General features: G+C 38.7%; 1 protein-coding gene across 3 annotated transcripts in view; it reads right to left on the bottom strand.

The window, feature by feature from the left end:
• The window catches only part of PRKCA (protein kinase C alpha), a 133,453-nt gene that overhangs the window by 113,968 nt on the left and 1,479 nt on the right, over positions 1 to 18,006 (bottom strand). For 2 of the 3 annotated variants that reach the window (XM_030461893.1, XM_030461892.1), the window contains exon 2: positions 15,459 to 15,490. The exons of the other annotated variant lie outside the window; for it this stretch is intronic. In XM_030461893.1, the coding sequence (XP_030317753.1) occupies positions 15,459 to 15,490 (32 nt within the window). The remainder of the gene's footprint in view (positions 1 to 15,458; positions 15,491 to 18,006) is intronic. 3 annotated transcript variants of the gene reach the window in all.

Here is an 18,006-nt window from a genome sequence, read left to right as displayed (position 1 = left end):
AGTCTCACACTTCAGCTTTCCTTGTTTAAAACTTCCTGTATCACCCACTGGGATGGATTAAACTTAACGTTTAACAATGAAAACTACAAAGACAATAATTCAGCTTCACAATTTAATACTGCTTTAGTCTTCTTGCATCACAGATTCAAGGCTATTAATAGAGCCCCTAAAAATAAACACCATACAGATGAGCCAGGAGAGATACCTAATACCCAACAAAATGCAGTCAAGGAGATGAACAGCACAGCTATTTTTAGAAAGAAGAAAATTTGCTTTTGTAGAGGAGTTAAAAGACTAATTAATTTTGTGGGCAAATGAAGACTGAGAAGAGGGTACAGCCAGCATGTCCCAAGTGGCTGGCATCAGGGCTGTCCCTCACCTCCCTGGCACATGGCCTTCAAGCACAAGACTATTTTTGGCAGCTGGCATTTCAAAATTTTGCTGCTTTTAAACTGGAAAATGTAAACTGGAAAATGGATCACTTCCACCCAGCAAAGAGGAGAAGCTGCAGTTGCAATTCAACGTGTGTAGGAAACTCCACTTATCAATATTCAAAGATATAAATAATGTGTCAGTGTTCCACGGGGTCAAAAAGAGATCAGCAGAAGAAGTACAAAGGAAATCTTTGCTTCTAAACACTTTTAAGACTTTGGTGTTATTTAAAATTGAAGCAAAGAATCAAGAAATAAATTGATATATCTCAGATTATTAAAAACTACAGTGTTAGGGGGAAAACATAGAGGGTTTCTTTTAGTGCAGCTCAGGTTTGATAACATCATGATTTCACAAATAATTTAAGTTTAAAATGCTGTTATTACACAATAACTTGAATATAAATAATCTCTGAAAGATTAAAAAAATATGATAGCAGCACTTAGTTCAACTAATTCAACTTTAAAGCCAGCTGCTGAGTTTATTCCCTAGATTTGAGCACAGAATAAAACTTGAGCTGTAGAATTAATTATCTAGCAGAAATCAGTAGCAAAGGTTTGAAACACTTAGAAGACATCATGATCTTCAACAATACTCAATTACAAACTTAACTATCTTGCTCCTAATCTTAGATAAATGACTAAAACAACAGAAAAATAAATCACAGCAGGACCAGAGCTTGGGAACTCTTCCACAGCCAGAGTGCTAACAATACAGAAATAAAAAGCAATGGGTATGCAATGCATTTCTTTCAGTTTCTTAAAATGATTCTTTTGAGATTATTAGTTGGTAATGGTTTTTTATCCCCAATTTTTCTACAGTCATCACAAAGCAAGTTTCAGTGTATCATTTGATTAGCATCACTATTAAACTGAGGCTAAGAAATCTTTACTTCTCATAACATTAGTGAAGCACTCTACTTACAAAATAAATGATAAGAAGGAAAGGAAAACACTCATATGAGAAAAAAAAATAAAAATCAAGCACAGTATTCAAACAAGATATTTTAGTCCAGTCAAATCTTTAATGATTTCCAACAATCACAACCTCAGAGTCAACAGGGATGAAACAATTTTTTTTTTAATCATCCTTTTGATTGCTTTTACAATTTCACAAATGAAACATGTAGCCCTGTAAAATAATTCACTGATTTTTTTTTTTTAACAAGGAGGAAGCGTGAGGTGACCCAGGGAGTTACTGCTCGTTCAGATCTGCACAAACAGGGCAGCTCCCAAGGAGAGATTGCCTGGTACCAAGATGAGGCTGGCAGTATCAATAGTCCTTAGTTAATTATTGCTAAAGAGTAATAATTAACGCTGGGGGGAGGTGGAGTGCTTTGCTCCAGATCTTCCTCTGCAAGATAGTCAAAGCTTTGCCACATGAAGGATTCTTCTCACCTGGCAGAGATGCCCTATGGGGAAAAGGGAGAAATTCTCCTTACAAGCTAAAAAAGGCTCTAAAGCTCCATTCCCAAAGGTTTTGAGTATTTTATTAAAATAGGAGAAAGGAAATAGATTCTAAACATAATGATAATTTTCCAGATTTTTATCCATTCCTAAAGGAACAAAAGCAAGGCAATTGGGGGCTGGGGGCAACATTGCTCCAAGTGCCACCAGCAGTTTAAGAGCTGCTGCTTTCTGCCAGACCCCAGGCAGGTTCAGGGACCCCTGGCAGAGCAAGGTCCAATGCAGGAGGTTCTGCACCTTCCTCTGCACTGATCCTGACCCATCTGATAAGGGCAAACTGCAGCTCCACAACCTGCAATCCCCAGGGGATTGCAGGCACACACAGGTGCCTCTCCCAAACCAGGGAATAAAAGTGTTTTACCTGGAGGGCTTGATGGGAGTCATGAATTTGGGGGTTCTGTAAATTATTTCAGCATATAGAGCAACTAAATAGAGCAACTAAACTGCACTTGTTCTGCAGCACCAGGATCCCTTGCTCTGAGCAAACACACAGTGCTGCTCAGGCACCTGAAATTTAAAGCATATTTCAGGCAGTTTTCCTACACTGCACGTCATAAAAGTTACTTTTCCTTAAAAGATATCCATAAATAAAAGGCTGTAATGTCACAATATACAGGGTAGGGCTTCCCAGATTATTTTTAGCCCAGTCCAGCTGACTGTTGTAGTTCAGAGTGTGATTTGTTGAGAGAAAGGAAATTTTCCTTACTTTACTCTCAGATTAAAGATGGAAATCCCATGGAATATCATTATGAACTGATTCCTAACTGTAACATTTAATGACTACACAGCATTTAAAAAATAAAAAAATGTTTCATAATACTTTTGTAGAATACTTGTGTATGCTAAAATGACTGCTAGTGGCAAAGCAAAATAATAGGAGCCAAAGATCCTGCCATTTACTTATTACACTTTGATGCAAGTACTATCATACAAGGCTTTAAAGAAATTAAAGAGCACAAGGTACATTTCACTTATTGCTCATGAGTAGCTGAAAAAAAAAATAGTCTTCCTAAAGACTCGAGGAGAATTAGAAGGAAATAATTTCAAACAAAATCTGAATAGTAAAAAAGTGGTGAAATTGAAAACTGGGATTTTTCAAGTGCATGCCAAACAATGTTCTATGGAAATTTCAGCTTCTTGGAATACATCTCCAATCCAAGCCTGACATTCAAAGTGTTCTAAGAATACAGTAGACCTGCAGCACAGTGAAAACCCAGCTGTTTGTAGGCTCCAGGAACCACCAGGGCTACACCAGGAGAGGATGCCCAGACAGGTTCCCAGCTCTCCTGGCTCACTCACCCTCTGCCAAGGCTCCTCCTGCTCTGTCTCCTCTGCTTCCCATTTCCTTCTCCTACTTTTTCACAGGGATAACTATCATGATGACATATACTCAGGGCAGATAAACTCTTGCCAAGCACAAATCCCTTCCAGAGTGGGAGAGAAAAAGCCCACACAAGTTTCAGCCCAGCAGCTGGAATTACCTGTGCTCCAGAGCCAGGGTAAGACAAGCCAAGACATTTTGGGATTGAGTCTTCTGCCCCATTGCTCCAGGCACAGCCCTGCAAGGAAGGAGGCTGGGATGCAATCACTTGCCAGCTCCAAGAGGTTATGTTACCTCCCTCCAGCTTGGAAGCTCCTAAAGCAGAAAGAATCTGACTAAACTGAGGTCAAAAAAAGGAGCTGAAGGTGAAGAAGGTGCTCCAGGATGAAAGAATTGATGGGAAGTGCCAACACTGCTCAAACTGAGTGGGTTTATAGCTATGTTATATGCTGTGTTTTTAACACATCTGTTTCATTCCATCAGCCTCAAATAAGGAAACATCCCCGAGATGGGGAGAGCATGCTGAATTTGTTGCTATCTGCAGAAATTACTTACTATAAATAGTTTTTCCAGGCTTTTTAAGATGCAGCTGCACCAAGTTTCCACCAGAATCAAAATCACCAAGGCACAGAATTGCTGCAGCGTTGTCTGCTCCACAAAGGTTGTGACACAGCAGCCCAGCACCATCATTTTTTCTGAAGACATCCTTGTCACACAGTTTAATCCCATTATCTTTAAGGATGGAACACCTGCCACAAGCTTTTAAAATGTTTCTTCCCTACAAGCAGAACCCAGTGATGATTCTGTTAGAATGTCCAGAGAGTTCCTGTCTTAATCACAACCCAAAGCCATGATCTAGGAGGAGGATTCCAGATTTCAGAAATTTACTGCAAATCTTACCTTAGCATCTATTCACCTCTTCAGCCCTTACACAGAACCTTCCAGCTGCAAGCAGTGATTTAATGAGGGCAGAATAGGAGACAGTTTTGGTATCCAGAATAATTTGCAAAAAAACTCTGACCTGCATGGATTTCCCAAGTTAAATCCTGTACTGGACTAAACCAGAGGAAGCAATGCACCAACCTCCCAACCTAAATACATAAAATCTTTCAGCTATGAAATCAGAATTTAAATTCACACTTGTCAAGCAAGTGATAAAATGACAACACTGGAGCAGTGACAAACTTGGGTCTGGCATGGGCAGGGTTGTTGCAGTTAACAGAAACTGAATTAATGCCAGCTGGATGGATGCTCCTGGGAATGGATTACTCAGGAGCAAGCAGCCATTGGGAAAGGTATCTATTATCCAGTTGTTCTCATTTAAACAACCCCCCAGTCAGATAGCAAGCATCCTACAGAAAGCAAAAGAGGTTGAGAGAAGAATACACTTCCTCATCATAAAAGTAAATGGATGAGTAAAGAGAACTTAACTCGTTCTGGTGTAACAAGTTATCAAAATAATTCCTCATTGGAAGCCCAAGTGATCTGGCTCTGCTGCTAGACAATGAGCTCCTCTGTGATATTCTGCTTGAATAACCATGATTTTCCATCAGGCAAAAAATAACCCCAGATCCTGTTCTATAGAGAAGAGAGTAAGGGCAGACAGGAGAAGCTCTGATAAAACCCCACTGTACAGACCCTTGTAGCCCTGCTCTGAATTGCTCTGTTCTCTTCTTATCCCTTTAGGACAAGGATTCCTGTAAAGCAGAAGTATATCTTTGCACAGGACTTTGTACAACAATGATGACAACCAAAAAACATCCTGGTTATTTACATCTTTATCTTGTGGCCTTGGTTCTGACACATCTGTATAACCTGAGCTTTACAGGTGGAGATTACTAACAAATGAGACTCACTGCAATTTCATTTCTAATGTTTGGGAGACCCTTAAATCAGTGACAAAAATGCAGAGTGTTCCTGGGTCAAGACAACAGAAAAAGAGGCATTTGTAGGTGAGAATACCATCAGCTTATTGTGATCTGCAAGTCCTTGTGTAAAAAGCAAGCCTAAGGACATGTATTCCCAGGAAATAAGCAAAACTAGGAAATCTGGATCTCTGATAAATCTGCCTTTTAAACTTATTGGTAAACTACATATAAACAGTTGGGTACCAGAGATCTTGGTATTTTCTCAGAAGATAGTATGAAGATTTTTTTACCCCTAAACCCAATGGCTCTTTTCATAAAACTCAAGGTGCAGTTCTGAAAACCACACTGGATTAGTGCAGCCTCCTAGAGAAAGTTTAGGGCTTTTCATCAGCACAAAACCCATTTAAGGACACAGCTGTTTTGAAGCTCAGAAAGCTTTGACATTTTAAATTGTTCAAGAGAAGCTTTGTGTAAACTGCTCTCTTGAGATAATTTAACAAATAAGATATACAGAGAGAGGTTTCCACATCCCAAATCAACTTGAAAGCAGTTCACATTTTAAGACTAACACTGACTAATTTTTGAACTATTTTGCTGATGCTACATGTGTTAAATAATAACCAGTGTTCCTGAAACCAAAGCCCAAATTATGCATCAGCTGAGATTTTTTTTTTCTAGTTTCAGTTCCAGATTTTTAAAGGATTCCTTCCCAAGAGTCCTGAAAGAAAATTATGCTTTATCCTGTGTTAACAAGAAATACAGAACTCATTCTCTTCCTTCAGGGCTTCCACTTCAAGTGCCACATCAGTGCTCTGCAAAGTTCTGGTGCTATTATTGCCACTACACTTTTAAGAACAGGTAAGTGAGATACAGAATGTGAGATGGTGAGAAAGGGGAAGGGCTGGGGGTGTTTGCATCAGGGATATATGAGAGGAAACTTTAGAAGTAGGACATGCTGTTAGAAAACACAGTAGGACACCCATTTCTAAGAGCAGACACATGGCCTTGAAAAGCATCCTCATGGCAACGTGGATTATGCCATTCAAACAAATTAATAAAATATCAAAGTTGAGGGCTAGGCAGATGTTCAAGGGTTGATTTGTAGTCTTAAAGCTTTCCTTTGGAAGGCAGAAAAATCAAGACAGCATTCCTTCAAAAATTGGATGGCAACATACCTAGGGAAGTTGAGACTAAACCTAGAATCAGAAGCAACTCAAACTTGCAGCCTTTAACTCTTGGAAAACCACATCCCCCAAACTCCTGCCCATCAGCTTGCACACAGGCAGATCTCAAATTGACAGAAAACCCAAACAGAAGCTGCAGAATTCACTTGTGCATCAGTCAGAGGAACAAAACAGTTGGAGAGATGCCACACAAACCCAACTACATCTAAGTCAGCTCCAGCTTCTGAAAAGAGCTCATTCCCATGTCCACACTTTGTTGTTCAGCACAGATGTTTCCAAAGCCACTCCCCATCCTAGGATGTTTTTCCCCATCCTATCTCACAAAAGACTTCAACAGATTCCCAACAGATGCGTTTTGTACTCCAGTAATTTCCTGCTATTTCCTGATGACTGGTTACCACAAAAGCTGTAGCTGGTTGATCCAAAGATTGCATCTGCTACCCTGCATCTCACCATCAGGTCAGAATAATTTCAAACTGCAGAAGGAGAATAATAAATTATTCTCAACCTCAACCTAGAGATAAATAATTTGCCCATGCAACAAGAATAAGGGTTCTAATTCTTCAAAATTCCCTGTGGAGGGCCAGGGGGAGAGACAAAAAAAACCCCAAAAAAGAGAAATATTTTCTTATCAGTATTACAGGCAGCACAAATGCTTTTTGAACATTTTCTCAAGCAGGATAATTCTCTTTTCCATCATCCAATCTATTCCTCTCATCCTCTTAATTAACTGCACACAGCAAAATCACCTGAATGGATGAACTCCTTCACCCTGAGACTCAGTAGTAACTACAGACAATGTTTTTCCTACCACAACACACAGACCCAGAAAACAGAGAAGTTCTCTTAGGCACAACACCCCAGCAGGGAAGCTGCACAGAGGATGAAGCCATTCTATGAGTTACCCAAAGAAAGGCTTTTATTTTCTCACTCCTGCTTCTTAATTCCTATCAGAAGAGATGTCTGTGTAACACGGGGTTGGGGTTTTTTCATGGTTTCCTGTTGAGGCACATTTTATACCTAATGAATGTTTTAGGTGGTGTTCAGAGCTTTGTCCTTACACAGAGCCACAAGAAGCATCACTTCAATTATATCCACTGTCTATATGACAGGATAAATTTTTGGTAAAATTTTAAGATGTTATCACACTCTTAAATTGAAATTTTAATCCAGGTATATAACTTCCACTTCAGGAAAATCCATATGGAAAGCAACAGAATAGTGTGTGCCTCTATCAGCACTCATTGTGTCTCCACATTACTAAACCTGCTGTCTCAAGGGCAATTTATTAAATATCAATAAATCTTAATGCAGCATTCTGCAAAATATGAGTCTTCAGTTCTTCAAAGCACCTCTGCACCATCAATAAAAATAAGTATTAAAGGCTATATTATTAAATCCAGATTAAGGTCAGTTCACAACAGTTGTCCATATAGAACTACGTAAGAGCCATTTATTGGCTATAATACTGATCCAGATACAAAGCACTTTGCCAGATCCAGGCTTTAAAATACTAAAAACATTTATTAGCTCAATTTGAACACAATCCTACACTCTTACAAAGAGTACCCCTGGCTGCAGAACTGACATGAAGTGTGGTTTGGGTGTTCTGGAGATCCATCAGTTAAGCTCCCTGCTAGCAGCCTCCTTTCTGTTCTCTACACCTCACATTTTAAGGTTTCAAAATTAACCCTACTGAGTTCATCACCAAATTCCTTTTCATTTTGTCATGTTAAATGCCAAATGACCCAAATGTCTGACACTGCCCTTTTAATTGTTACAACAAGAGTTTAAAGCTGATACCACACACATCCCTCCTCCTCTTCAAAGCAAGGCTCAATAAAACACAGGCAGTGCTAAGAATCCAAAGGTCAATATTTGCATAAGTTGAAATAAGCCAAGAAAGAGCAAGATTTATTAAAAATTTAATTCTACATAAGTTCTTCCTCTTTCTAATGTATTGATTTAAATTACAAAATAAGCTTCGTGGGCAGTGTTTAGAATTTAAAATTTACTGAGTACATTTATCAGTGATTTTTGCAAGCAACTTGTCTATAAAAACCTGCAGAAATCAGATTAGACCTCCCTAAAACATTAATAATATATGATGAAGTCTTTCATTCCCTTTCATCAATCTTCAGCTACACATTTACTTAAAGAATCAATACTCCCAAACTATCAGGTGTCCATAAATTCATGGCCTGGCATCAATGATATTTTTTTTTACTCATTATCTCAGTTTCAGTGCTGTCAGTCACACTAACCTAACCACCCCCATTTTATTGTTCTGTTAGCAGGATTTAAAAGCACTTTAGAGGAGAGTAGAAGTAAAAAAACCTTGAGACTTCCTCTGCCCATTAAGGTGTCTGGGTCATTTAAAGACTGCAGGGTCTGGATATGAACATGCACAACAGACCCAGAGAGAAGTTTAAGGCACAGGCAGGAATAAAATAAAAAAAAAAGACTCTGAAGTCCAAGACCTTCTAAAGAAACCAGTGGTGACAAAGTTTTGCCCTTCCTCTTCCCAAAATAGAAATGGCTCTATTAGCAAATCTTTTGCAGTGTTCTTATTACATTTTCTATTCTATACATAAAAAAAGAAATGTACTAGGACAAGGCATCTTGAGAAAATGTCAAAGACATACATCTGCTCCCTTACATCTGTCCCAGATACTAAAGCAGTCCTGGACTCCCAGGGATGCCCTGCTTGATGGAATTCTCCTCCTCCTCCTGAAATTCAGACTTTATTGGCTTCAGGGTACTTGTTGTCAAGTATTCAAGGCCATAGGAACCATGTAAAACCTTTGCTGACAGAAAATGATGATGCAGCGTGCAGCAAATGATGAATAAAATACAAGCCTTAGATATTTGTAATATAATGCATTTATAATCTCAAAGGAAAAATGACACCTGGCCTTGTACCAGGTTTGATAATAGACAAGAGAATTCTTGTTTTGCAAAGTGTTCAAAGAAACCCAGGCTGAAGAGAAATGAAATGAACAGAACTTTATACAAACATGACAACTCAACTCTTCCTCATTATCCAGCATCAGGAAGCTGACACAGTTTTGCAGAAAGCTTAGAGAAAAAAAAATAAAAATAAATCTTTGCTGGCTTCTACCCGGATGAGAAGAAGGACAGGCAGTTTTCCAGCCTCCAGGATTCAGCAGGCACACCTGGGTATCCAGAGGCAGAACAAAACACTTAAAAGTGCTGCTGAGTGAAACAACTGGCAATAGAGCCCAGAACAGCAGAGCATAAAACCAGGTAATGCAGCAGCACTGTGCAGTTGGCACAATGAGTGGATGAGCTATTAGGAGACAAAACTGCTGTAAAAAAAAAGTATAAAACATATCCACCACTTGCACTGTAAAACTCTCTTCAGTAGCTACACTCTTCAACACTTTTTTTTTTGAGAGAGAGAGAGAAATCAGGGATATTGCTTCTTTGCAGAAACTACCACTGAACAACCTCTGCTTTTTTTCTGCTGACATAGAGGGCAGATTTTAACAAGCAAATAGCAGCACATGAATAAATGCCACCTTTTCCCACTGATATATTGGGGAAAGAATAGAATTTTGGGAAGTTTGCATGTTTAACCTTTATTCCCCAGGGTCTTCAGACAATTAAACAGTTGGATTCATTTGTCCTGGACTCCCAAGCCAAAGGAAACCCCAGAAGAAACATTTTTACTGAGCTGTCCAAAAAGATTGATGGAGCTTTTACTGCATTTGAAAGGCTCAGATTTGAGGATCTCCCCAAAATGTGAAAAGGAATTCTGAGCAACATCTAGGCACCAAAATATCTGAAATAGAATGTAAACCAAATTATGTTTTTCTCCCTTCTTTCTGTACACTCCTGAAGTTACCTTAAACGTGCCATACAATCTGTGTTGGCCATTCACCACTCCCAGACACTTCTGACAATGTCAAAACCTATTTCTGTTTTTCTAAATCTTCCTTGGTCACTGTATCAAGACAAATATCAGCTTTCTGATATTTGTTTTTCTCCCTTCTTTCTATACACTCCAAAACTTCTCTTAAATGTGCCATACAATCTGTGTTGGCCATTCTCTACTCCTAGACACTTCTGGCAATGTCAAAACCTATTTCTGTTTTTTTAAATCTTCCTTGGTCACTGTATCAAGACAAATATCAGCTTTCATTCTTAAAATGAAGCTGCAAAATTCAAAAGTAGCAAATAAAAGAGTTTCTGGACATTGCAGTTACATTTTCAGTTCCAAAAGTGTGTTCCTGTATCAGGCTAAATAAATTATTAAAATAAGAAAGACATTTTGTAAAGAATAGGGGTTGGACAAAAATAAACATTCCAGTGAATGGGGACATATTCCCCATTTCCAGTAAAGCTCATTTGGTGAAATATTTTTAATTAATAAAAAACAGGACTGTGCTTTCCATGAACTTACTAGAAAATACCCTGAAAAAAAGGCCTGTGTGTCTGCAGATTTTACAGCCTAAGTTACATAAAGGAACCAAAAAACTTCATGTAAATGAAATCAGAATTAAGGTATCAGAGGAAATGACAATGAAATCCACAGAAAGATGTGTGCACGTGTTCAGTTGCCTGACTTAGAAGGGAATTGTTCTGAATCACATTTATGGAAGGCAGAATTCAGAAATAGCTGAGAAATTAACAGCTGATAACTCCCAAGCACTCCCAGCCTCTCCAGGACTTCAATCAGTCAGGATTACAATGTTCAGCATCTACAAGAACTTAAAAACACTTGAAGGGGAGTTCCTGTTTTTAACTACACACAGGGGAGTGCTTTCCTCTTGGACTTTTATGCTTTCTGCTGCAGATGTCAAAACCGAGGAGCTGAACCTAAAGTATTTATTAAATAACTTATTTTTTACCTCTCACCCTGAAGAGAAACAGCCCACAAAAACAAACTTAAAAGAAATAACTATCAGTGTATCCCAGGAGGGAAATCTGTTTTCATCTTCCTGCAACTTTCTTTCCAACATTTCAATAAATTCTGCTTCTGGCATAAGTCACATCCACAAAAATCTTCTACAAAATGGACACCATATGTGGCTGCATATCTGCAGCTGATGTGTAGTGTTACACCACAGGCAGAGGGGAAAATAAAGAATATGCCAAAGTTTGTCTTGCCCAGAAGTCAAACTGGTTCATCTGTCAAGTCAGAAGAAGCCATCACTCCCACATGGTTAATGAGAAGCTGAAGAGCTTCACAGAATTACATCCAGGGCACTGGAACAGTTTCTTTTAACTGGAACACATTGCTGGGATATCCAACTGAGTCAAGTAAACAACCCAAAACTCAGCATGTCAGAAGTGTGGGAAGGGTAAGGATGAAACGTTTTGGCCTTGAAACGTAATCCAAGATTTTTGCTGGGAGATAAGATTTAATTATGATGTTCCAGTTCTGATGAGCACGATATCACTGAGGAAATTTTCTAGAAAGACAGCAGTACAATGGCATAGGTCTCTTATTTCACTCTCCTGGTCTGTATTGAGGGAATTTGAATATTTGGTGGATTGTGTATTGCACATCTATTTGATACAGAGAACTTTGCTGTGATGCACATGATGGTAGTAACAGGGAAAAAGGTAGAATTAGGGAATCCTCACAAACATCTTCCCTCTTCTGACCCAGGTGCCCTTTTGCCCTTTCTATAGCACAATATTGTATACCACAAAACCCCTGGCACAGAAGAAAAGCTGAAAGCATAACCCCTATGTCCATGTTAGCTCCAACAGGAATTTGGATTCTGTTTAGATTTGGAAATCTAAACAGGATTTCTAGAGGAAAACAGTGCTAAGAGCTGGCCAGCCACACACCCCACATTCCAAGGGTTTTCTCTTGGATGAGTTGGAGTCTGATCCATGAACCAAACCCCTTTGAGCAGCTGGGGGACATGAAATGTGCTGCTGGGACACAGCTCTCTGCTATCACCCAAAGGATGCTCCAAGACCACCCAGCAATGCAAAGCAAAGCCCTGTAAAAGCAGGGATGACTGGAAGGAAGCATTCCCAAAGGAATTCCCTGATTTGAACCAACACAAATGTATTTGAAAGAGTCAGGACTTTCATCTGCACCTGTCAGTGCTGTGCTCAGGAAAGTCTTGGAACGTGGGCAATTTTTCAAAGATGGTTCAGGTGTAGGGAAAAAAAACAGAATTTCAAGTGACTCTGGGATCAGGCTGTCACCTGGACCTGGATCAGTCCTGACACCAGGACTGTATTTCCTCATGATATGGGACATAAATTCCAAAGGGAAGAAGAGGGACAGGCGAAGGAGGGGAGGAATGAATAAAGAAAAGCTGACAAGTGCACAAGTATCTCAGCTGCATGCTTCTGGTGGCTGGATCAGCTCAGCTGCATCTCATTAAAATTACTGCCCTTTGAGGCCACAACCAGCCCACAAATCAGGCTGAAGGGAAATGGCCAAAGCTGGGTAAAGAGATCATGGAAACTGTGCACAGATGCACTTTATGCTCCCAGGTGGATTTTTTTGTTCAATTTGTTTATTTCTTGCTAGGGGGTCTGTATACATGGATTTTTTCTTTTGCTCTGGAGGTTCCATGTTTTAACAGATGCCTCTAAATTAGATGCATGAAGATACATTAAAGAGTCAGCTGCTTTAAGTAAATATATCCTAAATTTTCATTTCATGCTGTTAAGTTAGGGAGAAAACATCAACAGGCACAGACTTTTAGTGGCTTCCATGGAATTAATTTCTCAATCTCAAGCTTACAGAAATGTTAGGTAATGTAAACTGCAGCACATGAGTAATAGTAACATAAACAGCATAAGGAGAAACTAGGATATTATTGTTTGTAATACCCAATCTTGCTACCAAAATGATGGTGATACAAGAGTTCTGGCATAGGGAGGGGAACTCACTTGGTAACTTATCACCCTTTGGCAGTAACATTTCCAAGTAAGGAAGACAGAACATATTTTTATGAGCTTTTTTTTTTTAGTTACAAAGGACAGTGAAGACAGGAAAATGAACAAGAAGCTCTTGGTAGGGGAAACAACCTGCAGGACAGAAACCCAAGAACTAAGCTTCAACCCAAGGCACAAGAAAACTCCTGTATTTTATTAGTTCATGTTTGTATAAATCAATGATAAACACAAATTTCAAACAGGAAAACATTTCCTAATACCAGGAGGCAGTAAAGACATATTGCTTACAAGAAATTGAATCCAGCTGAACTCTTTCAAGTTCATTTTCAAATTCACACTTTACAAAAAACAGGCCCAGGCTTTTTCCACAGCTACATTCTGACCCTGAACCCACTCTTTGAAGAACTTATTTCTCATAACACAACAGAATTCTGCAGCCTCTCCATGAAATAACAGATCCCAGCTCACAGTTGTAAACCTAAGTAGATATTCCAAAAACTTCTTTGCTAGCACATACACTCACCAGCTCCATTAGAATACAGAATACACTGAGAAAGAGAAACTACTTAGGATGTGGACTGTCTCTTGATAAGCATTTGTGCAGTAATAATGCAATTGCACCCTGAACTTCTGCTGCAATAAGGTCATTAAAAGCCATACCAAAATTGAATTTATTGTCTTTTGCAAAGTCACAGAGATCCCATAAAAATCAAGAGAAAGAAAAAAAAAAATAAATTGCAAAGCTTTAACGAAATAAAGTATTTCTCTTCAGTTCCAAAAAGCTCATTTAAATATTTTTAAGCAATGCTGAAGCTGAACAACACTACTGGAAGATGGGAGAAAGCTGACAGTGGACAGACTGTAAAACTTTAAGGTTGAAAACTGAATAATTTAAATACAACCCCAGTGATTTTCTGTGTCCCAGTGGAAATCTCTAATGAATATCTAAACAGCTCCTTAACTGGGAACCACTGAGCTATTCAGAATGGGATTCAGGAACTGCCATTCCATAACCAGCTGAGGACCACAGGGTCTGTAGCACCCCTGTAGATGGGATGAGTTGCAACTAACTGGAAAATAGCTACAGAATTTAGCAGTAATATCTTGGAACACAGAAGAAGTTGCATACAAGATTCAGAGTACCATAAAAGTTGGATGGTTACCTTCCCAAGGCATGCAGTGTTCTCACTACATGTCTGCAAGCAGAAACTTGCAGAAAGAAGAATAATTATTGCAACATCTTAGAAATGCATCATTCTTTTACATTCAGTTTCTCAGAGGTCTAATTTCAAGTAGCAGCTGACATGAACTTTCACAGAAATACCACAGAATCCATCAGTTCACCCACTACTAAATAAAAGCAACATTCAGGATAGTCAAATATGCTCTAAAGCATTAGCAAACAACTAGATTTTAAGATGCAGTGAAAGAAATCACCAAAAAGCAAACTAATGAGTACACAGTGCAGGTAAAATTGATAGGGAGGAAGGTGGGGGGAAAGGCACAAAAAAAAGCATCATCCTAATGAGGCAAATATATGACAAAAAAACCCAAACAATAGTTGGGTGTGGTTAATTGATGACTAAATAATAATGTGAATTTTGAAAAAAAGCCAAGAACCAGAGTATGTGAGAATTCAGCATACTGTGCTCTGGCTTTCATGTATATAGTTATCTCCCCCTATAGCAGCTTTCAGTTTCTCAAGGTTAGGAGAATTTATTAAATCAGCAATTTTGTAGGCATGGCTTTTTTTTTGCAATTCAGTATTACATAAGACAGAAAAACACTGCCTGTCCTAAAATGTAGTTCAAACCAGAGGTCCTCCTAAACATACTGTGTATGAAAATTAAAACCAGGGAGTTTGGGTTATGAAAAGAAGCCATCTGACTAAAAAGTGAATCCATTTTCCAAAACGCCCACACAGACAGGAGCTTCTGATGTGAAAAATGGGCTCTGCAAAAGCTAAACTGCACAGATTATTTTCAAGGAAAAGTTAGAAACTGCACTGCATGCAGATTATCTGACATTTACCACGAGATGATTTAAAAATAAAAAACCTAACCCTATTTGTGTTACTACAGTATAAACCATTATTTGATTACTCAGTGTATAAAATATAAATACCAATAGTTACTTAACTGAATTAATTGTCTTCCTTTAGAATTTACACAGGCAAATGAGATGCTTGATTAGTTTTTCCAGGCTTGGTTCCCTCTTGCTGCAGGCAAGTTTTGGCTGCCTTCGAAGTAAGATGCAACAATGTGTGCTAGCCAACAAAACACATGTGGCTTACCTTGGCACTGAAATCCTTGCTTCCCAAAGCCCCTGCATAGAAAATTAAAAATAAAAAAAGAAAAAAAGAAAAAAAAGAAAGAAAACACACCTGTCTTAGGATGTTTCGTTATGATTTCTTGTCAATGATCTATAAAAACATAAAAATAGATTTGTATTAAATTACTGCAGGTTTTGCTCTGACAGCAACAGATTTTTCAATATACCCCACAGAAAAGCTCACCCATTCCAAAGCAGAGAACAATAGCTGTCACCAGCTCTGCAATTTCAGTTTCTGGCAACAATTTTTTTTATTGTTATTATTATTTTACAAGCTATTTTGGATCTACAGTTATCATCATTTGTGATTACTGCACAATATTTCAGCTTGTTTAATGCCACATATATATTAACAGTAATGTTAAGGCTTCCAAGTCCTAGCAAAGACATATATAAACCAAACCAGATTAAAATCCTAAAATCCAGATTTTAGGGTTGTGTCTCAATGCTGCTCTGTGCCTCAGCTTGATACCACTTGTTTGTTGTATGAAAAGGAGGCAGCTCAAAGGGTTTTTCTCATTTGAATATAGATGCCAAGACAGAGCCAGTGGTTTCATATCATTGCTTTTTCAACTTTCAGCTCTTGGCTGCAAGTTTCTTTGCTTTTTCAGCTTTCTTGCTTCATTTCCACAGCAAAATACACCCGTGGATGTAGTATTTCCCCAGTGACTATAGTGACACACAAGTGTTGTACCTGGTACCCTGGGTTCCTACACCTATTACACCTCCAGCTCATTGCACTGCTGCTGGTTTTATTTATTCATCTTTAAGCATTCAACAAATAAATGTTTGGAGTGGCTTCCCTATAAATGTTTCTCAGCATTTCCTCTCTTTGCAGCTTGTTTTTTATCTGGAGCTGGTTTTTATCTGGTTTTTATACTTGTTTTTTATCTGGAGCAGAGAAATCAACAGAAGTCAGGGGCAGCAGGCTGCATGCAATTAATGACATGAAGTTTCATTATCAACTTTTTCTCATTTATTTAGGGAAGAGACAAAACCTTCAGTACACAGCTACTTTGGGTGAAAATCACACCAGTTCAAGCCTTTCCATAAATTTCTACACAAGAGTGACTGCTGCTGGTCTAAGTGGGCCAAAAGTCAGGAAACCAGAAGAAATATAAAATAGTTTGGTTTTTTTGGAAGCACATGGGACTAAATTATACTGTCCCTGCTGCTGGTTTCCCTCATCTTCACAGGAACAAAACACATGGACTGGATGTGTCCAAGTTCAATCGCAGGAGAGCTGACAGCAGGACTGAGAACATGAAACAGACTTGAGATAAATTTTTATCCTTATAAACAGACTTATTTGCAAAGGACATTCCTGAATTATCGGGTCTGAAAGCAGAGCCTTTCTGAGCTGCATGGATACACTGCCCAGCTGCACTCAGCTCTATCCTGAGCTAAAAGTCTTTTTAAAATGTATTTTAAGCTAAAAGTCTTTTAAAAACCATCCAGGCTTCAGAAACAAAGCAAATGGGTAAATATCATAGAATAGTTTGGGTTGGAAGGGACCTTAAAGATCATCTCATACCAATCTCCTGCATGGGCAAACTTCCCACTAGACCAGGTTACTCAAAGCTCCAACCAGAATCACCTGGTCAAATATAATCTAAGAAAAGTCTATTTGCAGAGTTCATTGAAAGGTTTTATTTACTATTTTTTAGTATTTACTATTCTTTATATCTTAAAACAGACGTTAATTGCCACAGGTCACTTGGGAAACAGATAAAGCACTTTTTATGGTGTGTGATGTTTATTCAAGAGTTGCCCATCTTCAGCTGAGGAAATGAAAGAAAAGTTTTCCAGTTATCAGATGCTCATCTAATGAGTGATAAGAGCTTCCTCAGACTGATTAACAAGAGAAGACAAAAGAACACAGCTTCCCTTGCCACCTGCCAGCCACAGGACACCCTTTCACTTTCAGATCCATCCTGTCAGCTCAGGACATTCCACTTTGGTTTTTTATTGTTCTACTTCTGTACACAAACACAGTCTGACAATAACCCTGCAGCCTTTTTTCACACCTTCCAATTAATTCTGTTGTAGATTAACTTTAAAGCAGTTCCTGATGGTCTCTCACAATACCAAACTTTGCAACCCTTTTTAATAGGAAAAAGAATTATTTAAAAGGGTGTGGGGGGGAAACGGGCACACTTGATATATTTCTCTTTGTTTTTTTCTGCAGCCTCCCTTTCCTCACTCTGCAAATATATTTTAATCATTTGAGGAGCTATCACAGCCTTTCCTTCAGCATGTAAACCCAGGAAAACTCAAGAAGGAAGGCAAAGTTCTGTGCATATAAACACATACAAAAAGAGCAAGACAACTTGTTCTTGGAGAGCAAGCTGGGTGCAGACCCCTCTACCTCTTTTACGACTTTGGCAAATGCAAATCCCAGCTCTCTCAATTCCAGGATAAAAAAGCCTTCAGTGAAAACTTCAGCAGCAGAGCAAAGCTGAAGCTAAAGCCCAGCTCAGGTAAAGGAGAGGAAGCCAAAGCTCTTTATG

Source organism: Calypte anna, chromosome 18, assembly GCF_003957555.1.
Source record: "Calypte anna isolate BGI_N300 chromosome 18, bCalAnn1_v1.p, whole genome shotgun sequence".
Classification (NCBI taxonomy): Eukaryota; Metazoa; Chordata; class Aves; order Apodiformes; family Trochilidae; genus Calypte; species Calypte anna.
This window is presented reverse-complemented; position numbering and strand designations above follow the sequence as displayed.